The 24,137-nt window shown below is 69.7% G+C and overlaps 3 protein-coding genes across 26 annotated transcripts in view; 2 read left to right on the top strand and 1 right to left on the bottom strand.

The window, feature by feature from the left end:
• The first annotated feature begins 207 nt into the window (after window positions 1-207).
• On the top strand, window positions 208-4,810 carry C1QTNF1 (C1q and TNF related 1). Of its 4 annotated transcripts, none has more exons than XM_090059611.1 (5): window positions 609-748; window positions 2,643-2,744; window positions 3,109-3,259; window positions 3,427-3,548; window positions 3,760-4,810. In XM_090059611.1, exons 3-5 carry the CDS (start codon window positions 3,120-3,122, stop codon window positions 4,308-4,310), a joined length of 813 nt encoding a protein of 270 aa, XP_089915737.1. In that variant the 5' UTR covers window positions 609-748; window positions 2,643-2,744; window positions 3,109-3,119; the 3' UTR covers window positions 4,311-4,810. The 4 variants fall into 4 exon arrangements, with proteins under 4 accessions (XP_089915736.1, XP_089915737.1, XP_089915738.1 ...); XM_090059612.1 differs by having other exon boundaries at window positions 3,011-3,259; XM_090059610.1 differs by lacking the exon at window positions 2,643-2,744 and having other exon boundaries at window positions 208-748; window positions 3,011-3,259.
• Window positions 4,811-5,814: 1,004 nt separating this feature from the next.
• Window positions 5,815-9,901, top strand: ENGASE (endo-beta-N-acetylglucosaminidase). Its single transcript, XM_090059603.1, is given in 15 exon segments — window positions 5,815-5,933; window positions 6,465-6,541; window positions 6,617-6,818; window positions 6,931-7,079; window positions 7,164-7,321; window positions 7,437-7,585; window positions 7,683-7,848; window positions 7,988-8,091; window positions 8,163-8,271; window positions 8,365-8,543; window positions 8,712-8,736; window positions 8,738-8,852; window positions 8,946-9,051; window positions 9,213-9,315; window positions 9,404-9,901. Coding segments are annotated over 15 exon segments (2,082 nt in total). The 5' UTR covers window positions 5,815-5,859; the 3' UTR covers window positions 9,770-9,901.
• Window positions 9,902-12,156: 2,255 nt separating this feature from the next.
• The window catches only part of RBFOX3 (RNA binding fox-1 homolog 3), a 147,057-nt gene continuing 135,076 nt past the window's right edge, over window positions 12,157-24,137 (bottom strand). For 17 of the 21 annotated variants that reach the window (XM_090059625.1, XM_090059640.1, XM_090059626.1 and 14 more), the window contains 11 exons: window positions 20,004-20,255; window positions 18,402-18,539; window positions 18,229-18,282; window positions 17,563-17,655; window positions 16,402-16,462; window positions 16,243-16,296; window positions 15,743-15,875; window positions 15,105-15,144; window positions 14,676-14,737; window positions 14,290-14,368; window positions 12,157-13,177 (listed from right to left, as the gene is read on the bottom strand). In XM_090059625.1, coding sequence (XP_089915751.1) covers window positions 13,133-13,177; window positions 14,290-14,368; window positions 14,676-14,737; window positions 15,105-15,144; window positions 15,743-15,875; window positions 16,243-16,296; window positions 16,402-16,462; window positions 17,563-17,655; window positions 18,229-18,282; window positions 18,402-18,539; window positions 20,004-20,255 — 1,011 coding nt within the window. In that variant the 3' untranslated portion in view covers window positions 12,157-13,132. The remainder of the gene's footprint in view (window positions 13,178-14,289; window positions 14,369-14,675; window positions 14,738-15,104; window positions 15,145-15,742; window positions 15,876-16,242; window positions 16,297-16,401; window positions 16,463-17,562; window positions 17,656-18,228; window positions 18,283-18,401; window positions 18,540-20,003; window positions 20,256-24,137) is intronic. The other 4 variants (XM_090059630.1, XM_090059635.1, XM_090059637.1 and 1 more) reach the window with 4 other exon arrangements.

Raw genomic sequence — 24,137 nt, 5'->3', positions numbered from 1 at the left:
ACAGCTCCCAGCACGCCCTGTGCCTGGGACTACCTCGCCCAAGATGCTTCGCGCATGGGACTACAGTTTCCAGCACACCGCGCGCGGCGAGAAAACTACAATCCCCACAATGCCTTGCGCCCAACACTACAACTCCCTGCACACTTTCTGCTAGGGACTACAATTCCCAGCATGCCTTGTGGGCTGGGCCTGCTGAGGTGTGCGCCCCCTGGAGGCGGCAGGGGCAGGCAGTGGCCTGGGTTGACCCCTCCTGCCCCCAGGGCCCAGCCCCCCTTGGGGGTCGCCCTGCACCGACCTGCCCCACGCAAGCGAGAGGCGCGGAGGGCAGCAGCAGGGAGCAGCCCTGGGGCAGGGGTGACACCGGGGCGAGGCTGCCCAGGGGGCAGGGACGCAGCCTGCTCCCCCAGCGCCACGGGCCTTCCCCCGTGCCCAGCCCCAGCGCCTCGCAGCCGGCCAGACACTGCTCCCTCCCCCTTGGCTCCGCGCCCGACATCTGGAGCCACTTCCCAGCGCGGGGCTGCGGGGGACGCCGCCACGCCTGGGCTCACATCTGGCTGCGGAGGACTCTGCGCTCGGCCTTTTTCTTTCCTCTCCTCTCCGCCTCGTGCAGAGCGTGCTCCCGCTCGGGGCAAGCGCAGGCGAGCACGGGGCGGGGGCCAGGCCTGGGCCCCGTCCGCAGAGGATGCTCTAGAGGGGAGCCGAAGCAGGAGAGTGCAACCAGGGAGCGGGTGTCCGACCGGGTGCAGAGGTACGGGGCAGGGGGCTCCGTGCATGGCTGCTCTGGTCCCCGCAGCAAGGCGGTACGGGGCGGAGGCTGCCTGGCCGTGGGCACCAGCAGGGAGTGGGAACCGAGCCTCTGCCGCAGTCGTGCTCGCCCCTGCTCACCTGCCGCACGCCATCCGCACCCAGAACCCAGCGGGCGCGCGCTCGGAGTGGCCATATCGTCACCCGGTGCAGCGGGCAGGGCCGCGTGGTCCCGTGGCTGCTGGGGACCGGGCCGTGCCATGGGTGGGAGCGGCTGCGTGGGCCTGGCTCTGTGCTGCACTGTCACATCCTCGCCCCGGGGGGGTCAGGGCGCTGGCATCCCCCCGCTGCCCCAGGGAGCGAAGGGAGGCTGCCCCATTCTGCCCCTCCCCGAGCTGGCCAGAGCAGCTGCCAGACTGAAACGTCCTTGTGTGCTGCTGGAGCATGGCCAGCCCAGACCGGAAAAAACAAAAGCCCCCGAGCGGGAGCACACGCACGTGCAAATGCCTCCGTGCCCGGGGCCGTGTGGGCAGGGTAGCTGCGTGCAAACGCACCTCCTCCGCCGGCCCCTCAGCGTCCTGGGAAAGGAGCTGCCTCGGCTCCGTGGGAATTTCCTGGCCGGAGCCTTGCAGCCCGCTGGGCCGGTCTCAGGCACCACAGGAAGGGCCGGCTGCCCTGGGAGCCTCCCGGCCCGGCTGCTGTGTGACCCCCTACAGGCCTTACCGCGATGCCAGGGGCTTGTGGGTGCATGCACGCTTGCACACGTGTGTGCACAGCCCAGCGCTCCCACCCCAGCACGCAGCCCGGGGCAGCATGGGCATCACCCCGGTGCCTGGGCTCCCCTCACGGCTGCGGACGCCGGGGAGGGCACCTGCTGGGCCAAGCAGCTCGGGAGGGGAGAAGGCGGGGGCCGGGATCCCGCCGAGGAGCAGCTGAGGCTGGACTCTCCCTCCGCCCCTCCCTGCAATTACCATGACTCACGAGCCAGGCATCCCGGGATCTGAGAGTGGAACAGAGGCATCTGCAGCGGCCTTGGCTCTCGGGGGCTGTGCCTGGCCCTGGCCCTGCTCCCACCCGCCTGGCAGAGCTGCAGGGCGCCCATCTCAGCTCCCTCGCTGCATCCGGCTCAGGTCTGGGAGCGCAGGTGCACGGCCCCTGGGAACTCGCTGGGCTTGTGCACCCGCCTGCGCCTGGATGGCCCGGAGCAAGCCAAGGGTGCTTGTCCCTCTCGATCAGCCCCGGCTCTGCAGCACGCGGGGGCACAGCCCTCAGGGCCCGGCAGGGCTTGTACTAGCCCCAGGCCTGGTGCGGGGTTGGGGTCATTGTCCGGAGCAGCTCACAGCTGCAGCGCAGGCACCTCGGGCAGGGCTCTGGCCCCGGAGGACGTCGGCCTGGAACCCGCTCAGCCTGCTTCTCTGTGCCTGCCGTCTGTCTCCGGCTTGATTTCCCCGACCTGAGGTGCAGCCGTCCCTGGGCTGAGATGGAACGAGCCCTGGAAGCCAACAGGAGGGTGCAAATATTGCCCTTGGCACGTTCAGGCCTGGAAGGAGCAGGCTGGTTCCTCCCAGCCAGCCCCGACAGGGAGACAGGGCAGGTGCCTGCTGGGCGCTGGCAGCCGGAGGGGGCCCTGCTCAGCCACACCATGGGTACAGACCTGCGCCTCTGCCCAGGTCGCCCTGCACGGGCTCCCTGGTACCGCGCTGAAAGCTGCCTGGCGGGCCTTGGACCAGCTCTGCATGGCTGCAGGCACTGACGCTGATGCCTCCAGCCCTGGGCCAGGCGGGGCTGTGTCCAGGTGAGCAACGGTGCAGGGACCAGTGGCTGCTGGGAGGTCTGCACCTGGCCCTGCCACGTGCCCCAGGAGCTGCGTCACGAGCTGGCTGCTCTTGCACCCGCAGGCTGAGCCGGCAGCCGATGGCAGTCAGCTGGGGGAGGGAGTGAGCGAGCGAGCGCTGTGGGACCTGCTCCAGCACCGAGCCGGTCAGCGCCAGCGCCTCCAGGTAACGGCCGGGGCCTCTGCCAGGGATGCCCCCTCCTGCCCAGGGCAGCGCAAGACTTCCACCCCCCGGGCACCCCTGTACTGTATCTATCCCGTCCTTGCACCCCTTCCAGCATGAGCCGGCTCCTGGCCCGTGCCCTGGCTGGAGCAGCTGTGCTCGGGCCGGCCGACAGCCCTGGCCGCGCGCCCGGGAACGTTCAGAGCAGCCGCACCCAGCCCCGTGCACCAGGCCCTGCACTGGGGGGGTTACATGCACTGTCCCCCCAGCCTGGCGAGGGGGCCCTGGGGCAGGCAACGGGAGCCCAGCGCCGTGCAGCTCCACCAAGGAACCAGCTCAGCCCTTGCCATCGCCTCGTGCCTTGCAGGGCCCTGCGGGATGGGGCCGTGGGCTTTCGGCCTCCTGCTGCTGTGCTGCCTGCCGCGGCCCGCCCCCGCGCTCGGCCAGCCACCCCCCAGCCGGCGCCCCCAGAGGGACCCTGCCAAGGGCCGGACCGTGCCCCAGCCGCACTCAGCCAGGTAAGGGGGTGCCCGGTGGGCCCCTGCCCCAGAGAGCGGCCGCTGGGCTGTGCGAGCTGAAGGGAACCCATGACACCAGCTGGCCCCGGGGCTGGGGGAGGCTCGGGGAGGGGCCTCCTGCGCTGTGGGTCCCCACATTGCGTCGGTGCTGCTCTGCTCCCTGGCAGGACCAAGTGGGACCAGGAGCGGTACAGCCGGCAGCCCCAGTGCGTGCGCTGCTGCGACGCCCCCGAGCAGGCTCCCCAGCGCTACCAGCCCGTGGCCCAGATCAACATGACCATCCTGAAGGGTAAGAGGCCCCTGGGGGCTTGTGGGCCAGGCGGGCGCTCTGGGTGGGGAGGATGGTCAGCCTGGCAGCACCCCTGGCCTGGCAGGTGCCACCACCCCCGGCTGCGTGCTACCTGCTTGCAGTGCCAGAGGCGGGCGCCCCTGCTGCAGGGGATGGGTTTGCTGTCGCTTCCCCCTACCCCTCAGCCACGACGCTTCTCTTCCCCCCCCAGGGGAGAAAGGGGACCGAGGCGAGCGCGGCCTCCAGGGGAAGTTCGGCAAGCCGGGCACAACAGGCCACCGGGGCCACGTGGGGGCCAAGGGCCAGAAGGGCAGCGTGGGGGCCACTGGGGAGCGGTGCAAGAGCCACTACGCCGCCTTCTCGGTGGGCCGCAGGAAGCCGCTGCACAGCAACGCCTACTACCAGACGCTGATCTTCGACACCGAGTTCGTCAACCTCTACGGCCACTTCAACATGTTCACGGGCAAGTTCTACTGCTACGTGCCCGGGGTCTACTACTTCAGCCTGCACGTGCACACCTGGAACCAGAAGGAGACCTACCTGCACCTCATGCACAACGCGGAGGAGGCCGTGGTCCTGTACGCCCAGGCCAGCGACCGCAGCATCATGCAGAGCCAGAGCATCATGCTGGAGCTGCGGGAGCAGGACGAGGTCTGGGTGCGGCTCTTCAAGGGCGAGCGGGACAACGCCATCTTCAGCGACGACTTCGACACCTACGTCACCTTCAGCGGGCACCTGGTCAAGTACAGCGGGGACCCCTGAGTGCCTGCCACCCCTGCCCCCTTCCTGCGCCCCTGCTCCTTGCCTGCATCCCCGACCGGGGTCGGATCCTATGCTGCCAGCATTAAGGCGAGCTCTTCCCCCTCGATGACGCCACGGCCCTGCCACGGGCTGTGCAGGCACCTGTGTCCCCGCTTTCCCCAGGAAACCTGCGATCAGGCGGATTAGTGAGACCAGGGCTGCTGCGGCTGCTGGGTTTGGGACAGGCGTGAAGGGGAACAGCGGCGGAGAGGTCCGTGCCCAGGCACGGGCCAGGAAGATCTCGCAGGGCACCATGCAGGGAGGCCTGGCCGCAGGCCCCGGTTCTGGGCAGTCCCCGAGGGGCTCCTGGGTGGCAGCCCCAGCTGCAGCAGCCTCCCCCCATCAGCCCTTCTGCGGTCGCGGGCCAGGCTGCGATTTTAGTTGGCAGAAGAGCAGAGCAGGGGCAGGGCAGTGTACGGCCCCCACGGCTCTGCCCTCACATTAAACCCCCGGTTCAGCTGCGAGTGGCTGCAGGCTCCTTCCTTCCATCGTGCTCGTGGCCCTGACAGATCCGGGGCAACGCCTGCCCACACCGGGGCTTTCCTGCCAGGCCCCAGCTCCGTGCATGCCCCATGGGCTGGGGTTTCCAGGCAGGGCGTCTCCCCGGACAGGACACCAGCCCAGTCCTGCCGCAGCCCGGGAGACGCTGGGAGACCCACGTAGCCCCCCAGCCTCCCTGAGGGCCCGTCTGGGGCAGACGCAGCGGGGCAGGGCACGTGCTGCCCTTGCCTGGTGATTCCAGCACCTGAAACCTTGGAGTCCAAGGAGTTTCTCAGCCCCGTGAGCGCCCTGCCCTGCCCGGGTCGGCGCGAGGACGCCGTGCCCTGGCCGGCGCTGCGGCCTCGGGCGGGCTGCTGGCAGGCAGGGAGGCCGGGTCAGCCAGGCAGCGAGAAGAGCCCTTCCAAGGACCGCGCGGGGAGAGGTGCGCTGGAGCAGTGCCGTGATGAGCTCACCCCGTGGGCCTGCCCGGGCCAAGAGAAACAGTCCGGCCCAAGCAGCCTCCCCAGCCCCTGATCCAGGCTGGCGCAGGCGTGGCCAGCGGCTTCCTGAGGCACCGCCCCGGCTCCAACCCCTACTCCAACCCTAGCTGCAGAAGAGGGGGGTGCATGGGGTAGGGGGCCAAGCACCCCATCTCCCGGGGGTGGGTAGGGGAATCGTGTGTGCTCTGGGCTCCGCACCAGCCAGGAGCCAAGACAACCCGAGCACTTCCTCAGCACTCACGTGCCCGGCATGGTGCCCAAGCTGGTCCCACTGCCCTGCAGCCCAGCTGGCCCGTTTGCCCAGCCCCCCGACCCCGAGCCAGGCCCCCAGGCACAGCTGCAGCTTCACGCCCCGCCCCCCCCGGGCTCGCCAGGCCGGGCTCGCTCTGCCACCGACTCCCGGCCCGGCCTTGCCCACGTCCCCTAACCGCGGGCCGCGCCGAGGCTGGAGCCGCCTCCCCGCAGCCGGCATTGGCTGCAGCCGGGGGGGCCGGGCCGGGCGGGGCCAGCCGGGCCGAGGAAGCGGAGCCATGTGGCCGGCCGGGGGCAAGCGGGCGGCCGAGGCCGAGGCCGAGCGGGGGCCGGCGGCGCAGCGGCTGCGGGGGTGAGCCGGGCCGGGCCGGGCCGGGCCGGGCCGCGCCGGGCCGGGCCGGGGGGCTGCGCGGCCTGGGGGGCAGGGCAGAGGGCTCCGCCCGAGCGGCGGCGGCGGCGGCGGCGGCTAGGGGACGTGGGCAGGGCCGGGCCGGGAGTCGGTGGCAGAGCGACACCCCGCTGCCGGCCGGACCCACCCCGACGCGGCCGGACCGGCCTTGGGGCCTTGGGGCGGGGCGGGGCGCTGCAGCCCGGCCTCGGTTCCCCTGCTGCCCGTGCACTTGCACCTCCGCCTTGCACCCTGCGTCGGTTTTCCCGCCTCAGGCGGGAAGGCTCGTTATATCCGGGCACGCCCAGCTTTGCCCTGCCAACTACAAGTCCCAGCATGCTCTGCGCCAGAGCTGCAGCCCTTAAAGGGCCCGCCGCCCCCCCAGCGGGGGGCGGGGGGGTTGTCCAGGTGAGGTCCGGGCCCCGGCGCCTGTGCCGGGAGTGGCACATGGGTCCTTGCCCCGTGCCCTCACGGCCCTGGCGATTCTCCGCCCAGCTCCCCGTCTGCTGCCGAGGGCCAAGGAGCCACGGTCCTGCACCGCACGGTCAGCTACACCCCCGAGCCCCTGCCAGGTAAGGTGCGGAGCCGCTCGCGCCCGCGCCCGCCGGCCCCGCCGCCCGCGGTCCAACTGGCCTCTCCCGCTCTAGCCCGGCACTTCGACACGGACACGACCGAGCCGGTCAGCTTCTACCTGTCCAGCCTGGAGGAGCTGCTGGCGTGGCAGCCCACCCGCGACGATGACTTCAACGTGGCCGCGACGCCGCTGGCCGCGCGCCAGCCTCCGCTGCGCAGCAAGAGACCCCGCACGCTGGTGTGCCACGACATGAAGGGCGGGTACCTGGAGGACAGGTGGGCACAGCGGGTCGGGGAGCTGAGGGCAGGGATGTGTGCCGTGCCCGTGCGGGGAGGGCGCAGATTGGTCCTCCAAGCACCTCGCCCCTGACTCCAGCTTTCCCGGCAGGTTCATCCAGGGCTCGGCCGCACGCAGCCCCTACGTGTTTTACCACTGGCAGTACATCGACATCTTCGTCTACTTCAGCCACCACGTCGTGACCATCCCGCCCGTGGGCTGGACCAACGCTGCCCACAGGAACGGCGTCTCCGTGCTGGGTGAGGGGCTCGGGCCTATTGCCCGGGAGGCAGCGGAGGAGGCCAGGCCTGGCCGCAGCTGAGTCTCCCTCTGCCCGGCTGCAGGCACCTTCATCACCGAGTGGACGGAGGGCAAGAAGACGTGCGAGTCGTTCCTGGCTGGGCAGGCGGAGGCGCACGGCGCCGTGGCCCGGCAGCTGGCCCGCATCGCCGGCTTCTACCGCTTCGACGGCTGGCTGGTCAACATCGAGAACGAGCTGAGCGTGAGCAGCGCCCTCGCAGCCGGACCCCTCTCCGGCAGCGCTGGCAGCCGCGTCCGGTGCTTGCTGGGGCTGTCCGCGGCCCGGGCGTGACGCCTGCCCTCTGCTCCCCCGGCAGGAGGCGGCCGTGCGGACCCTGCCCCTCTTCCTGCGGCAGCTGAAGGAGCAGCTGGGGCGGCTGGTGCCCGGCGGGCTGGTGCTCTGGTACGACAGCGTCCTGCGGAGCGGCGAGCTCAAGTGGCAGAACGAGCTGAACGAGGAGAACAGGTGAGGGCACCTTCCCTTCCAGCTGTCCTGCCGGCTGCCCGTGCCCACTGCGCCCCGTGCCCCTGGGTCACGGCTTGGCTCCCTCCCCGCCCCGCAGGGTCTTCTTCGACGCCTGCGACGGGCTGTTCACCAACTACAACTGGAAGGAGGGGCACCTGGAGCGGACGCGGGCGCAAGCCGGCGAGCGCTGGGCCGACGTCTACGTGGGCATCGACGTCTTTGCCCGCGGGGACGTGGTGGGCGGCGGCTTCGATACAGACAAGGTGCGTGGCTGGGCCCGGGGTGCCCGCACCGGGGGTCGCACATGCCCGGCCCCTCCGGCCGCGGGCAGGGCAGGGCAGGGCGGGAGCTGGGTTTGCCGGACTGCAGCGGCTGAGCCGGTCGCTCGCCCTCACGCCGCAGTCCCTGCGCCTGATCCGCAAGCACGGCCTCTCCGCTGCCCTCTTCGCACCCGGCTGGGTCTACGAGCACCTGGGGGCGGCGGGTTTCCTGCCCAACGAGGACAGGTAAGCGGCCGGCTGGGAGGGCGTGGGGCTGGGCGGTGGCTGCCGGCCCCTCTCAGCGCCTCTCCCCGCAGGTTCTGGGGGCTGCTGACAGAGCAGCTGTCCACGCACAGCCTCGGCACGCTGCCCTTGCACACTTCCTTCAACCTGGGCATGGGCACCGGGAGATTCTCCTCTGGCCAGGTGCGTGCGGGACTGGGGCGGTCACTGCCTGGGCTTCGGCGGGCTCCCGCCCAGCCCCAGGCTCAGCCCCGTGCCCGGCCTTCTCGCCCGCAGGAGGTGGTCAGCCCCTGGTACGACCTGAGTGCCCAGGACGTCCAGCCGCTGTTCACGGAGCAGCGGGGGCCGGACAGCGGGCTGCGCGTGCACTGCTGCCTGCGCGACGCCTGGGAGGGGGGCAGCTCCCTGCTGGTGGTGGGGGCCATCCCGCCCGACGCCGAGCACGTGGCCGTCCGGTGAGCGTGGGCCGGGGCACGGCGGTGCCTGCGTGCGACGTGCCTCGGGCCTGGCGGGCAGCTGGCTGGGCCGGGGGCACATCCCGCCGCGTGCGGGTGCTGCTGTGCCTGTAGCCCCGTGTAACTCGCTCTCTCCCCTGTGTGCCCCGCCGGGCCGGGGGTCGCCAGGCTCTTCTCCTTCCAGACGCCGGCCCCCCCCCCGGCTCTTCCTGGCCCTGCTGTACAAGCTGGAGGAGCCGCAGGCCGGGGTCACGGTCACGCTGGAACTCGCCACCCGGGACTCCGGCTCCTGCCGCGTTGGCGACGTCGGTGAGGACTGCCCCGTGCCCCCATTTTGCCGGACGGCGCACAGGCATCTGTGCCAGGCTGCCCCCGTGCCGACGGCTCCCTCCCCTCCTGCAGAGCCGACCAGGCGGCACCAGCCCCGGCCCCTCCCGGCCCCCCCGCCCGGCCTGTCCACGCTGCTCGGCGCCTGCGGAGAGCGCAGCACCCAGGGCTGGATGAACCGGTGAGTCCCGGTGTCGCGGGGGGGCCGGGGTCCGCTGCATCCACCCACAGCCCTGGGCATGTCCTGGGGTCTCCAGGTGGCGGGCGGTGGGAGGGCCGTGGCACGCCAGGGGCGTGGGGCTGGATTGCACTCGTGCCGACCCGCCGTGCCCTCGCTCTCAGGTGCTACGAGCTGGAGCTGCAGGACTGCGCCTTGCACGAGCTCTCCCTGGTGCTGGCCGGCCCACGCGAGACCCCCTTCTCCTGCCGCCTCGGCGAGATCTGGGTGAGACGAGCAACCCGGAGAGAGGGTGAAAGGAGGACGTGGCCCGGGGGTGCTGGCATCCCCTTGCTGAGCACCGTCTCCCCCGCAGGTGCTGGATGCGGCCGTGAGCCTAGCCTCCTCCCCACGCCTGGTGCGAAACCTCGAGGCCTCCCAGCTGCGATGGCGCCGGGGTCCCAGCCCGGACGAGCTCTCCCTCAGCCTCACCCTGCGCTGGGCCTACCCGGCCGGCTTGGCCCGTGGCTTCCGCGTCCACGGCCAGCGGGGCGTGGGGCCGCCGCGGCTGCTGGGGCTGGCGTACGCGCCCCTGTACCGCGCGGTGGACGTGCCGGTGCCCGCGGCGCCCCCGGGACAGTCCGGCCGCGTGGGGTTCCTGGTGGAGCCAGTGCTGCCCGAGGGGTTCCCGGTGGAGCTGGCGGCATGGGGGCGGCTGGTGCTGGTGTACTCCAGCCCCTGAGCCAGCCCAGTAAACGTGGCCTTGGAGCAGCCTGCGTGTGCCTGCCTCGTGGCCGCCGCGGGCTGGGGCAAGGGAGAGGCGGGGGATGTGGTGGCAGCCCCAAGCCCTGCACTGACCCCAGTGCATCCGTGCCTGGCCCCTGCCCAGCACCACGGGACCTGGGGTCCAGTGAGGCCTGGTCTCCAGCAGCCCCGAGAACCAGCCCCTGCGCTGTGGGGGCACGGGGTCGGTGGGGGTCTGCTGCACAACGCTGCGACGGCGAGCAGGGAGCACCTGTGCACAAGGTGCAGCGAGGCAGCAGGCACCTACCTCCTGGAGCTGGCTCCTGGCTCCGGCTCCCTGCTGCCTGCCGTGCCCCGGGGAGCTGGGGTGTGGCCCCGGGCAGGGCAGCGCTGCTGCCTGCTGTTGCCGGCACAAAGCCAGCGCTCCCAGGCTGCACAGCGCGGCCAGGCTGGGCTGGACCCTGCCCGCGACCCCGCACCCCGTGGTCTCGCACTGGGGCTGGTGGCCCCATTCCTCCGGCCTGGCTCAGGCACAATGCGGCTCCGTGCCCCAGCTGCTCCCGGTTCCCCCCATGCCTCGTGGGCCCAGTAGCATGCACCCGTCTGCTCTCCCCAGGCCTCTTATCCAGAGAAGAGATGATCCACAGGGGAAATTACTGCAAACGCGGAGGGGCCAGGGCTGCAGCAGAGCACCTGGGTGGCACTGGCTCCAGAAAGCAAGAGACAAGGGAGCTGATGGCTGGAGGAACGTGGGTCTCAGTGCAGCCAGTGGCCCAAGCGTGCCTCCCCGGGCGGCCTTGTGGCTTCCCTACCCAGTGCCCCAGCTCCCGTGTGGCACGCAGCAGCACCTCGCACACAGGGCAGGGCAGAGCAAAGGGCTGAGCCTGCCCGGCTCTGCCTGCCCCCAGAGCCCCCTGCCCTCTGACCCCGACCTTGGCCCTGGCCCAGTCCCCACTCGGCGCAGCCCCGCGCCTTGCTCCCTGCATGGGGCTGTGCCCCCACCAGAGCCCCCCAGTCAAAACCCGAGCCGTCCTGGTTGAAGAAAGAACTCTTTATTAATAATTTCCATAATAATAATAATAATAATCCTCGTTGTAATAATAATAATAATAATACTGTTTATTAGAATGGTCACACCTTCGAAGCATACAGAATGGGCCGGCGCCGGCCTGCGCTCCGGGGCGCGACTGGCGCCGCGAGGGGCCAGTGCAGTGGATGGGTGGGGGGAGCTCTGTACAGGGGCAGGGGCCGGGAGGGGGCTATGTACAACGGGAATAGAAAAGGGGGGCTCATTGCTGGAGCGTCAGGAGCGTACGCAGAATATAAAGTGAGGTGTGATGAGATGATGGCGCCGCGGGGAGCGCCCCCCTGCCCTGCAGCCGGCTGGCCCCGACGGCCGCGCCAGTGCTCCCAGTGCTTGCCCACCCACGGGTGTGGGGGTTGGCCCCTGGCTTCGCCGCCTTAAGGCTGGGCTGGGTGCGGGCGGCTGCAGGGAGCAGGCGAGGCCTTGGGGGGCTCCCCGCCGTCCCCCGCGGCACGGGCAGCTCTCTCCATCCCTGGCTGCCAAAGAGCAGCTGCAGGCCCCTGGCGCTGGTCCAGCCAGGCGGTTGCAGCCCCCGGGCTCACGTGGGCTCTGGCCAGCTCTGAGCAGGGCCCGGCGGGCAGCAGGGAGGGGACGCGCACCCCTGGGAGCCACGGCTGCCCTCCTGCCCCCACGGCCGAGAGCCGCCGGGGCCGCGGGCCACGGCCAGCCTGCCCCGGGGGCCGGTGGCGAGAGCGGGGCAGGCAGAGCGTGTCCCGGTGCTCCTGGCTCCGTGCTGCGCCGCGGCCCGGCCCGGGGGAGCCAGGGGCAGGGGGACACGGCGCCTGCCGGGGAGCCGGGGGCGCAGGACACGGGGGAAGGACATGCGAGCGAGTTGAACAGAAATCCCCCAAGCAGGCAGGGCTCTTCCCCCCCGGCCCCCCGCCCCCCACCCCCAGCAAAGCACAGCCGGGCCCCGCTCTGCGTGGGGAGCAGAGGCCTCGCACACTCGATGCACGGATGAGCAGCAAGCGCTAAATTACCGGAGCTCAGACAATGAGAAGCGAGATTCCTACCCCTGAGGCCGAGCCCCCCCAGCCCGGGGGAAGGGGTGCCCGGAGCCCCGTGCCCCTCGGCTCTGCTCTGGGGGCAGCGGAAAGGAAGACGTGGTGCCCGCCTGCGGAGCCCGTGCCGGAGGCTGCCCGTGCCGCTCCCCCCGGGGTGGCGAGGGCCGGCGGGGCGCGGGGCTGGGTCTCCCGCCGCCGGCCGGGGGTGGTGGCGGGGGCCGCGGCGCGGTCCGGTCGGGTGGTGCGGCCTCTCGGCGACGCGGGCGGGCGCAGCGCTCCGGCGGGGCTCGCTGGCTCTCCGCGCGTGTGTGGACGGGAGGGGACTCTCGCTTGGTGCCTTGCCTTGCTTGCTGTGTGTTTTTTTGTTGCTCTGTTTTAGGGGCGTTTGTACTGTGTGTGTTTGCCCTTCCTGGTCCCAGGAGGAGACAGCTGCGGCTTCACTACAACAGAAACAGAAAGGCAGAACTCGCCCGCGGGCACGGAGCCAGCGCCGGGGCCGGCCCGGCTCACGCCCCGGGCCCAGCTCCTCGCAGCCATGCACAGCGCCCCCCTGCCCCACGTGCGCACGCTAGCGGCAGGCGTCGGGGTCCCTACGGCTGGGGCGGGCGAGGCGGGGCTGGGGTGCTCCCGCACCCCCGACGCCGGGGCACCCCGCGGCCGGAGCCTCCCGCTGCAGCTCCCGGGAGCCGGGGGGCTCGGAGCACCCCGGGGGCAGCTGCGAGCGCGGGGCGGGGGCAGTGCCGCCCCTGAGGCAACGGCGGGGCGGCTTGCAAGGTGCCCCCCGGGTCCGGCGCTACGCTCCCTGGGGCCGGGGCCGCTTGTCCGTGGGGCGCCTGTAGTCAGAGGAGCTGGCGCTCCCTGAGGCCCGGGAATGGAAGACGATGCCGTGAGCACGGGCGCTCGGGGCGCGGGCAGCAGGAGCCGGGGCTGGGGGCTGCACGCTGCACTGGCCCTGGGGTGGGGGCCGGGGGGGCCCACGCCCGGGCTCTCCCCCGTGGTTCGGCTGCTGGCTGTATGGCAGGGAGAGCAGGACCGGACGCACGGCTGCCTCCGTCCAGCCGGGTCAGGCCGCACGCGGGCGCAGGGAGGCAGGAGACGCGGGACGAGCGGCTTGAGGTAAAACCTATCGATAGGTCTGGGTTGCTGAGGCTGGCAGGGCAGGGCCCTGGCCCGGGCAGGGCCGCGCTCCTCCGGGACGCTCTGCCCTGGCTTAGTTTGGTTTGGTTTCTAGTGAGCAGTCAGTGTTAAATACTGTGGGGATGGGTCTGTCTTGCTAGTAGGGAGTGAAGCGGCTGTACCCTCCTCGGTATAGACTAGCCTGCAACATCAAAGATGAAAAAAAGCCAATCAGTATTGGAGACAGGCAATGCCCATTTTCTTCCCTTTTTTTCCACGACATCCAAGGGTGGGGGTGTGTATCCGCGGGGCAGGGGCCGGGGCAGCCGCGTGTCCCCGGGGGCTTCTGCGCCGTGCATGCAGGCGGCGCCGGGGCAGGGAGGCTCCAGGCCCCAGAGCCTGCTGCGTCCTGCCCGGGGCTTGCTCGGCCCCTGCTCCGGATGCCACGGGGCTCCCCTCCCCTCCAGGAGTGCAGAGACGGGGGCACCACAGCAGGTCTCCTCGCGGCCCCGCTAGCAGCCCCCCGGCTCCCCCACTCTGGCCCGGGCCTGTCTGCACAGATGGCCGTAGGCACCTGACTCCGCTGCCCGGCTCCGAGCCTGCAGCAAAGCGGAGGGCACGGGGAAGGCACGGGCAGAGACCGTTGCTGCCCTCATTAATGGGAGCTTTTAGCTAGCGGCTGCACGGGGCAGGGAGCTGGGGCGGGCACCAGCAGGGCCCCCTGCACGCGGCTGCCCACCCCTCGGCCGGGCCAGGGGGTGTTAAAAAAAGGAAGAAAAAGACTGGTTGGCTTGAGGCCCCCGCAGACGGGATTTTTCATCTTTGATGCTGGTTGCAAAGCTAGCTAAAAACGACCATTAACACGCATCGCAGGGGTGCGCTGCAGGCACGGCATGGCATGGGCATGCACGCGCAGGCGCATGCATGCGGTCGGCGCTGGACATGCTGCTGTCTGCATGCCGGAGCCGTGTGTGTGTGTGGGGCGGGGGGGCGGCTCCCGGGCCACGCTGCTCAGGCACCAGGCTCTGTGCTCAGCTGGGGGAGGGCGGGGGGGTGCCTCTGCCTGCAGCAGCAGGATTTGGGCAGGGGTAGAGGGTAGGGCAGCCTCCCCCGGGCGGGAGGGCCCTGGGTCTGGGACGAGGGGTCTCCCTCGGGCATGCACGGGGTCAGGCAGGGTCAGGTCTCCCAGGCCCCTGCCCTCTCCGTGGCCATTAGGCAGAGACCCAGCCCCGCCGGGGGCTGTGTGCCCGACCCCCCGCACAGCCCAGCATCTCGAGGAGCGCAGGAAGGAGGGCAGCTGGGGGCAGCTCTTACCATGGTGCCGATGCTGTACGTGGCGGCGGGGCCGATGGTGTGGTGGTACGGGTCCGCGGCCGCGTACACTCTGCCGTAGCTGGGAACAAAGCCGGCAGGGGGTTAGACGCTGGGGGGCCAGAGGCTGCAGGGGAAGCCACCCCACCCACCCCCCTGAGCCCCCCGGGGAGGGGAGGCTATGCCCTCTCCCTGGCCAGACTGTGTGGCAGGGACTGGCTGACGGCGGCACCGACATGACGTGTGCCAAGTTCTCGGGGGCCTCGTTGTGCCAAGCGGGGGCTGCTCTCGAGGCCTGGGGTCCCCTGGGCAAGGAGGGCTGGAGAGGGGGCTCAGGGGAAACCCAGGCTGGGAAGCAGCATCCTGGGCACGGCGGGCAGGGCGCTCACCTGTCGCTGTACGCTGCCGCCGCCGCGGCGGGCTGGGCATACCTGTATGCCGCGTATCCTCCCTGCGCAGCAAAAGGAGACAACGCTGTTAGGGAGGGCGGGCTGGGGGCTCCAGCCCGGGCACATCCCACCCCCCTTTCCTCCCTTGCCCTCGTGCCCACTTTCCAGCTGCACTTTCTGTGTCAGCAGATCTCTCTGAGCTGTCGTCCCAGGTCAATGCTGGCATGGTTTCGCCGTGGCCAGCCCCCCCAGATCGAGCCCTGCTCCGTCTCGGCTGTCCCTGCCAGTGCAACCCTGGCACGGGCAACGAGGCCGCGGCGCTCCACTGCCTGCAGCTAATGGGCCTCGCCCTTCATCCTTCACCTGCTTTGCTGGCTGCGTTAAGTGGAGGGACACGGACACGCCCCGGGCAGCCACGGCGGCACTTACGTAGATCTCGGCTCCGTAGAATCCGTCCTGATACACGACCCTGCAAAGCAGCCAGAAGCAAAGCCCGTGAGCCCCAGGGCGAGCGCGGAGCCGGCAGGGGTGGGCAGGGCCACTGCTACGGGGCCCCTGCTTCCAGGGGCAGCTTTCGGGCACGGGCGTGTGAAGGGTCCAGGGCAGGGCCGAAGCCGTGACGGCAGGACAGGCTCTGGAAGGAGGGCCCCGGGAAGCAGGATGGGCAGAGTGGGCGGAGCAGTGGGGGCAGGCGCCGTGGCCCAGCCAAGTGTGGAGAGCGGCACAAGTGCCCGGGCTGGGGGCAACACAGACCCTGAAGCCACAGCTGCCCCGCTGAGGGAGCCCAGAGCCCGCGCAGGACGGGGGATGCCGAGATTTCCATAACGCTGCTGCAGCCAGACATGGCAGCTCCCGGGAGGCTGCACGGAGCGTGCGGCCCATCCATGCTAGCAACCATGCCTGGAGGGCTGCCGACCCGTGCATATGGTCCCATGTCAGGGCTGTGGGATGGCCGGCCCCGGCCCCGGCCCCGGCCCCAGCCCCAAGTTCTCCGCTCTTGCGGCGAGCGGCACGCTCCCCCAAGACGGGCATTGCATGCAGCTGCCCCCGCTCCCGGCGGTACTCACGCTCCGTACGTGGGGATGGGCGGAGGCGGGGGCGCGGCGCGGAAGGTGTTGTAGACAGCGCGCCCCCGGCCCCGCAAGTGTGCCCCTCGGTATGCCACGGCTGTCCCCGTGGCGGGGTACGGGAACCCTGTGACTGGAGGGGAGAGAGAGAGCTGTGAGCCTGCTACGCTGAGGTGCCCCCACCGGCACCACTGCCCCCGCGAGCTGGGGACGCCTGGGCCACAGCGGGATACTAGGGCAGCCCCCATGACTGCACATGCCCACAGGGGCATCGGTGGAGAGAGCATCCCTGGCACCTGTCTGGGGCAAGTGCCTCCCACTGTGGGCTCTCCGGCAGCCACGGGAGCACTGGCTTTGCTGCCACGTGCCCTGGGCACCCGGGTGCTGCCGGGAGGCTGCAGCCACGGCCCCGTGCAGGGGGCTGAGGTCCGGCTCCCTGCTCCCCGGGAGGGTGGGCCTGCTCTGAGCTGCCCGCTGGCTCCGGCCGCCGCAGACGTTACCTGCGTAGAATTCGGGCCCGTAGACGGCTCCCACCACCGGGTTCAGCTTCCAGCCTGCGGGGCAGAGCAGCGTCAGGGCCGTCCCGGGAGGCCTGGGCAGACTGGCCATCATTGCCCCCACCCCTGCCAGCCCCCGTCCACCCCTCCGCGGGCGCTCACCGTTTGTGTAGGGGTTTGCAGCCTTCTTGTTCGTCATAACGCGGGCAGTGGCGTTGTTCACCTGCGGAGAGAGGGTGCGGGTGGGATCAGTCTGTGCCCGGCTGGGCCAGGGATGCCGCATCCCGGGGAACTGCTCAGCACCACGTCTCTGCCACGGTGCCCGGGATGGAGGAGCATCAGCGCAGGCAGGGCCTGGGGTCCCTTTGCATGGCGCTGGGCCCGGCTCGCATGTCAGCAACGTGCGCCCTGCGCTTCCTACAAACAGCCCGGTCGCGCCTGCAGCCTGAGGCTGCGCAACGGACTGCGAAGCCCGCCCTGCTTGGCGGCCCGGGTCTCGGTGCCACTCTGCTCAGCACGGTGAAGTTTGCCCGCAGCCCTGCCCACACCCGCCCTGCCCTGCCCATGGGTCGAGCTCCTTCATGCTCCCCATGGCAGGACAAGGCCCTGTCCGCCTGCTGCCCAGCAGGGCCGGCTCTGGAGCAGAGGGGAGAGAGTTGTGCCCATGGAGCATCAGAGCTGGGCAGGATGGATGCTGGTAGCACCATGCAAGTTCCCTGCAGCGCCCAGCACCGCTCAACCACCGGAGAAGCATGGGCACGGGGGGGGAGCTCCGCTCCATTTGCTGCTGAACTCAGCAGCCAGGACCAGAGTAGCCCTAACCTGAACCCTGACCTTGCCTAGTGCTGCCTGGGGGCCAGAGGAAGGCATCTCCCATCTCCCAGCCCTCACAGCAGCGGTTTCATCCAGCGACTTCTCAGTGAGGAAAGAAACTCCCTTGCAGATCCCCCTGCCTCGCTGCAACGCCATGAGCCCTGGTGACATGCACAACCCCCGGCCCCACCAGAGCCGGACACGTCCCACCGCAAGCACACAAGACAGGAGCATGCAACGGGCCCCGGCTCGCACGGGCACGCTTGCACGGCTGGCCCGGGGCCGAGAGGGCACGGAGAGGGGAGGAGGTGCCTGGCACCCACGACCCCTGTGCCCACACCCCTTGGGACGAGGCGGCCCAGCCAGCCGCGGTGCCCCCGCGGCTCCGAGGTGCGGGGCAGGGCGGGGCGGGCCATGCCGGAGCGGAGCCCCGGCCCCGGGAGGAGGCGTGCAGGGGCTGGACCAGGCGCGACGCAGCAGGCAGCAGCACGGTCACACTTATCTGAGCACCTCAATTTTCCGTCCCTCTACGATTGTGCCATTCAGCTTCTCCCGTGCCCGGTCGGCATCTGTGCTAGTTTCAAAAGTTACAAACCCAAAACCCTGTGAGCAGAGGAGAAAGGGGGAGAGACAGAGATGGGGGGAGGGCAGAGAGAGACAGAGAGGGGGGCAATGCGGGGCAGAGAGAGAGGGTGGTCAGGAGGGTGGGCTCTGGCCGCGGCTGCTGCTGTGCACGGGGCCCGGGTCGGTCCAGGGCTGGCGGAGCACGGGGAGCCCGGCTCCAGCCCTGGTGTCGCCCCACGCCGGGGTGGAGAGACAGGAGGGCGCAGCGGGAACGTCCACATGCATGGGGCGGGGGATGGCCCAGGCACTGCCCGGCTGGACAGAAGAACGGGCCACCGAGTCCTCGCCCAGGACGCTGGGGGCGAAGGCGAGCCCCTGGGCCGCGGGTCCAGCTGGGACGTCTGGGTGTCGTCCCAGCCAAGAAGGTGCGAGAGGCAAGGGCAGGAGGGTGGGGACCAGGCACAGCCTGGGCTCGGAGGGAGAGAGGAGAGGGAGAGGAGAGCAGCAGCACGAGAGCCGGGGCAGGACAGGAGCGAGGCAGAAGAGCAGGAAGACAGGCCCCGTCCCCAGGCATCCTCCCCTGGGAGGAACGGCCGCTTGGGCGGCACCCACCTTGGAGCCCCGCTCGTTGAAGATGATCTCCACGTCCAGGATCTTCCCAAATTGCTGCAAGGACAGAGCAGAGCATCAGGGCGGCCCCGGAGCCGGCACCTCCCCATCCCCGCCGAGCTCGGTGCGGGGCGGCAGGGCTCCCGGGGCCGTGGGCACGGGGTTGGCGTACGCACCCCGAACATTTGCCTCAGGTCGGGGTCCCGGAACCGGAAGGGGATGTTGGAGACGTGTAACCGCTTGGGCTGCTGCTTGTCTGTGTGGTCTGAGGAGTGGAGCTGCTGGCTGTCTGTCTGCGCCGCTTCGTCTGTCTGCTGCAAAACACGAGCCCCCGGCCAGTCAGGCGCCACAGGGACCTGCTGGAGAGGGCGACGCACGCGCTGCGGCCACACACGGCACCGCCGGCCCGCACCTCGGCCCGGATTTGGACACCTACACGCATGGGGGGGGCAGTGGGCGGGCAACAAGGTGGGCAGAGACCCCCGCACCCCTCAGCCGGCTTGTTTCCAGCAGTCTCACCCAACAGAGCTGAGGGCACATGTGGAGCCTGTGCATGTGTGTACGCATGGGCACACAACTGTGCGTGCATACACCCATGTGCATTCATGCGTGTAGGTGTCCAAATCCGTGCATTCCTGTGTCTATGTATGTGTGTGCAATTCTCTGTGTGCATGTGTGTGCACACAATTCTGTGTGTGTATATGTAAATACTTGCAGGCGTGCGCACACAATCTCGTGTGTATATGTATATGTGTGTGTGCATCTGTAATTGTGTGTGTGTGCATGTTCACAATTCTGTGTGTGTGTATATGCAGATATGTTCACAGGTGTGCATATGCACGCATGGGCAGGCAGTTGCGTGTGCATGCACCCTTGTGCATGCATGCACGGAGGTGTCAAAATCCATGCACATGTATGTGTGTGCAATTCTCTGTGTGCATGTGTGTGCACACAATTCTATGTGTGCATATGCAGATATGTTCACAGGTGCACACACACAATCTCAAGTATGTGTGTATGCATGCAATTTTGTGCATGCATACGTGCATGTGCAATTGTGTGTGCGCATGTATGCGTGCACAATTCTGTGTGTGCATATGTTCACAGGTGCGTGTGTGCAATCCATGCATGCATATGTATATGTGTGCACACATGCAATTTCATGCATGTGTATATGCATGTGTGCACGCACTATTGTGTGCAATTTGTGTACATCCAGGCATGTGCAGGAATGTGTGTGAATGAATGTGCATGCCATTCCCTGCATATCATGTATGTGTGATTCCACGCATGGACATACACACACATGTACATGTGCCTGTGTGTGCAATTGCGTGCGTGAGCCCAGGAGAGGGTCTGGCTGCTCCCCTCTCCCCCCGCTGGGCTGGAAGTGCTCTGCTCAGCACTTTCCCGGCGGAGCTGCATTACAACCACACAGCCGGAGCCATCTGATTGGGAAGCAGCCAAGCAGGTAGATTACAAGTGATTTGAGATGATAGGGGAGCAGAGCAGGGCCCTGCGTGCCACAGCCGCCGAGCACAGGAGCCACAGGGGCACCAGCACCGCATGCGTGGCCACAGCGCTTCCCTGCCAGCCAAGGGGGTCTGGTGCCGTCGGCTGGAGCCGCCGCGCTGGATGCCCCCAGTCCCCATGCAGCCCCTCCCCTCCCCAGGCAGCAGGTTCCCCCTCCCACGCCTCCCCCCACCCCAGCCGTGGATGCCACGGGGTGTCGCTGTGCCAGCCCGTGCCCCTCCTGCGGCACCCCGTGGGGCTCTTACCGGCACCGTCTGCGTGCCCGCTATGGACTGCGTGCTGGCGTCGGTGCCCGGCGGCTCGGCGTGGCTCTGTGCTGGCGTGTAGAGGGTCATGGCGTGCTCTGGTACCGTGCTCTGCCCCGAGTACTCCTGCGTGGGGTGGGGGTGTGGGGGCGCGTACTCTGCGGGGATGCCGTTCTGGGGAGGCGGGGGATACTGGGCCGGGGGGTAGGGCTGAGCCATCGCTTCAGGAGGAGCCGTGGCGTCCTGATTGCCCTGCAGGGAGACAAGGGGAGGCAGTTGCCACGGCCCACGAAGGGCTCAGAGCCGCGCCACGGCCGCCCGCAGCCCCACGGAGCAGTGCAGCCACCGCCCCAGATGCAGCCAAAGCCCTGGACCAGGTCCCTGGAGCCCCCCGTGCTGCAGGGGTCAATGCTGGGCTTGGCCACGGGCGACGTGTGGGTCACTACCCCGTGGGCAGGTCTGTGAGCAGGAGAGAGCCGCACCTCCCCTCCCTGCCCACGCACGGGGAGAGAAACTAGGGCAGGGCGCAGCTCGCAGCAGCGGGGAGCAAGGCGGGCGCTCCAGGGGACCGCAGGCATTGCCGCCCGCGGCCGCCAACGCGGTGAGTCAGGCCAGGAGAGATGTCAAACGGCCTCTTGGCACACAGGAGACAGAGATCAATTAACTGCTAAATATTTGATTAGCCCCTTTGCTCCCAGGCACAATTTAATCCCTGCCCCTGTCCCCTCAGAGCCGGGGCAGGTCACTCTGAGACTGCCCAGCTGGCACTGCACCCCGCGGCCGGCCCGGTGCGCCATGCCAGGAGCTTGGCCCGGGCCCTGCCAGCGACAGCTGCCACGGGCCGGACGAGCAGCGTGGCCACCACCGAGGGCGTGTGGATGCGTGTGCCCTGCGCGGGGGCTGCTCTATGGCCCCTGAGGAGCAGGCAGAGAAAGGGCAGAACAGGGCCTGGCTGGGGGTCTGGGACCAGGGTCCGGGACCCCCCTCTGCACGGGGCTCGGCAGCCCAAGCCCTGGCCAAGAGAAGCAGGATGGACGTGGATGGGAGGCCTCCAGTATCCCCACTGGATCCTCGGGACTGTGACCCCATCCCACCCAGGAGCCGAGGCCCGTCCTCCGGCCCCCTCCCCACTGCCACGCGCACACCCCCACCCCTGCCCCTTCGCTGCACACTCGCGGCCCTGATCCCGCACGCTCACGGCGCAGCACCTGCGACGCGGCACCCACCACCAGGGAGACGCCTGCACAGCCCTGGCTCCCCTCCCTGCCGCATCCTCCGCCCCGGAGCATCTTCCCCAACGAAACACACCCCTGGCTCTGGCCGCGGACACAAGCTCCTCGATGGCGCGCACCCGACTGACGATGCATGAGGATGCTGGGGGGGGCCGGCCGCGGGCAGGCAAACCAGGGGCTCTTATGGACTGGCCGCGGGGTCCGCCCAGGAGGAAGCGAGCCCTGTAGCCCAGAGCCCTGTGGGGAACGACATGCAAATCCAGCACAAATTAAGATCTGCAAGTCACTGGAAGGCTCCTGGCTTTTTCCTGTGCTGACTCAGCTGCTCCAGCCTTGCTGGGATGCATCAGCCAGGAGCGTCTGCCAGGGAGCATGGAGCCACCGCTTCCAGGCCCTGGACCTGCCACGGTGGAGCTCTTCATCCTGCCCGCGCGGAGCTGCACCCGGAGGCCAGACAGCCCGCTGGCCTCGCGCCCCTGGCACTGCCCCCCAAAGCGCGGGGTGCTTTGCGCCCCGGGGAGGATGCCCCTTGTGCCCTCGTTCGCCCGGGGCAGGGCAGGGCGAGCCGGGGTGCGCGCAGAGCCGGCCACACACCTGGGCACGTCCTCGGTGCCGCTGGCGCCCGGCCCTGACAGCCGCGCCGGTGCCAGTTATTAACGAGGGCTGTCGCAGCCCTGTCAGCTCAGGTATTATTTCATTCAGGGACCATTAGGTTCCCCTGCTTTGCTGCCTGCCATCTCCTGCACTGCCGCGGCCGGTGCCGCAGCGGCACAGATCTATGGCGCCTGCCTGCCAGGCACTGCCCATCAATCCCGGGCGCTGACAGGGAGCAGGATAGGACCCGCTCACCTGGAGCAGGCAAGGGGCCGCTGGCCCCGGGGCCCGGCGGGATGCAGGGGCGGAGAAGGGGCTTGCCTGAGTGATGCCCGCTGACGTCACCGGGGATCTGGCTGCGCTCACGGCTTCCTCCCACGCCGGCTGCTCTCCGCAGGCTCCCCCCGGAGCCGCCTCCGCCCCGCGCGGGAACCCCGCGCTCCCACCCTCCTCCTGTCCCCGGCCCCGGCCCACCCCCGCCCGCGTGACCTGCGTGCCCCTCTCTGCTCGGGCGCCACCGGGGCCAGGCAGGCCGCCCGCAGCCGGGTGCACTCCCGGGGGCTCCCGGGGTCGCTGGCGGCCCCCGTACAGCTTGCACACGAGCGTGCACCGCGGCGGGTCTCCCCCACTGCCCCTCGTGCCTGTGGCTGGACTGGCCAAGCGGGAGCCTGTCCAGCCAGCTGGAGCACAGGCGAACCACCCTTTGGCCCTGTCCCTGCAGCACGCGGACCCCCGAGCAGCCCAGGAGACCGGGGGCTCACCAGTGCGACGCACAGCTGCTGCTGGGGAGGGCGCAGCGCCTGTCGCCTTTGCGGTGGGGGCGCAGGGCCTACAGGAGGAGAAGCCGGGGGTGCTGCAATGCAGGGAGCCTGGGCCCAGAGCACGTGGCGAGCAACCGGGGAGCAGGAAACGCAGCAGACCCGGGGGCTGCAGACAGGGAGCCGGCTCTGCAGGGGCTCCAACGCCCCCCCAGACAGCTGCGGGGCCCGAGCCCCGCCACTGCTCGCAAGGCGCGCCCCTCCCCCGCGCTCCCGCCTGGCAGCGTGGACGGCACTTTTCCGCATTTTCATTAAAAGATATTCTAATTATTAATGGCCCGTGGCCCGCGTTTAGCAAATGAGACAGGAGATGAAGCACGTCGCCCGCGACAGCACGCGGGGCCGGGGAGCCAGCATCCGAAATGGAGCAGAGGCCTGGCTGCAGCCGAGCCCCCGCGGGGTGGGTTGGGGGCACGCGCCACAGCGCGCGGGCTCCCGCGAGGGCTGGCCGGGCTGCGGGCGCCCCCGTGCAGACAGACCCCCAGCATGAAGCCCCCCGACACCAGCCCTTGCAGCGAAGCCCCCACCCCGGCCGTCGCTGCCTTTGCACGCGGCAGCGAGGTCTGGCACGGCCGCGCCACCCCCGGAGCAGCACTGGGGCTGCCCCCACCTGTTACCCTCCCGCCCGCACCCCCGCGGCTGCGGGGGCAGGTGCCTCCTGCCTGGCGCGTGGGTATCGCCTTCAGCTGATTAAATGTCCCTCATTAACGAGTTCCTTTAATTAATGAAGTTTCTGCGTTTGCTCGCCTGCTCTCCCCGCCGCACTCTGCCTCCTCAGCACAATCCAGGCCATTTCCTTTCAAGTCATTTAGCGCGTGGGGCCGGTTCCTGCCGACGCCGCACTTTGCTGATTGCGCCTGTCAGCGCGGGGCTGACGACTCCATTTTTAACGTTTTCTCCCTTTTTTCCCTCCTCCCCATCCCTCCCAGGCCCTTCCCGAGTGGAGGACGCGGCCAGGCACCGTCCACAGGTGCCCGGAGCACGGTGCCCACTCCAAATGCCCGCAGACGCGAGCTGGGCCCTGCAGCACAGCAGCCCCCGGGTGACCCGATGCCGCGGTTGCACGCAGGCCTCCCCGCGGGGGCGGGTCACGGGACACCCCCACGGCCCAAGCTCGAGGCGGGCAGCCCCGCGGGGGAAGCCAGCGGTTGGCGCGGAGGCAGGAGGAGAGTCGCAGCGTGGTCCATTACAATTGAGTCGGAGCTGAAAAATCGATGGCTAATTGAACGCGTGCTGCAAGCGGGGGCCGCGGCCCACAAGTGGCATTTCGTTGCCCGCCCCAGCGCAGCGCTGGTGGGCGGGGGACCGCGCCAGGCCCTTGCAGCATCTCCGGGCTCAGGATCGGAACCAGCGCCCTCCCTGCGGGGGCCCGGGGGTGCAGCTGCCTCTCCGGAGAGCCCCTGGGCTGGTGCCACCCAGGCAGGCTGCGCCCGAGCGTGTGTGGCGCTCGGAGGGGCGCGGGGAGCAACCCGGCCCTGCTCTGATCTGCC

This window comes from Crocodylus siamensis, chromosome 8 (assembly GCF_052110815.1).
Source record: "Crocodylus siamensis isolate JL-2025a chromosome 8, ASM5211081v1, whole genome shotgun sequence".
Classification (NCBI taxonomy): domain Eukaryota; kingdom Metazoa; phylum Chordata; order Crocodylia; family Crocodylidae; genus Crocodylus; species Crocodylus siamensis.
This window is presented reverse-complemented; position numbering and strand designations above follow the sequence as displayed.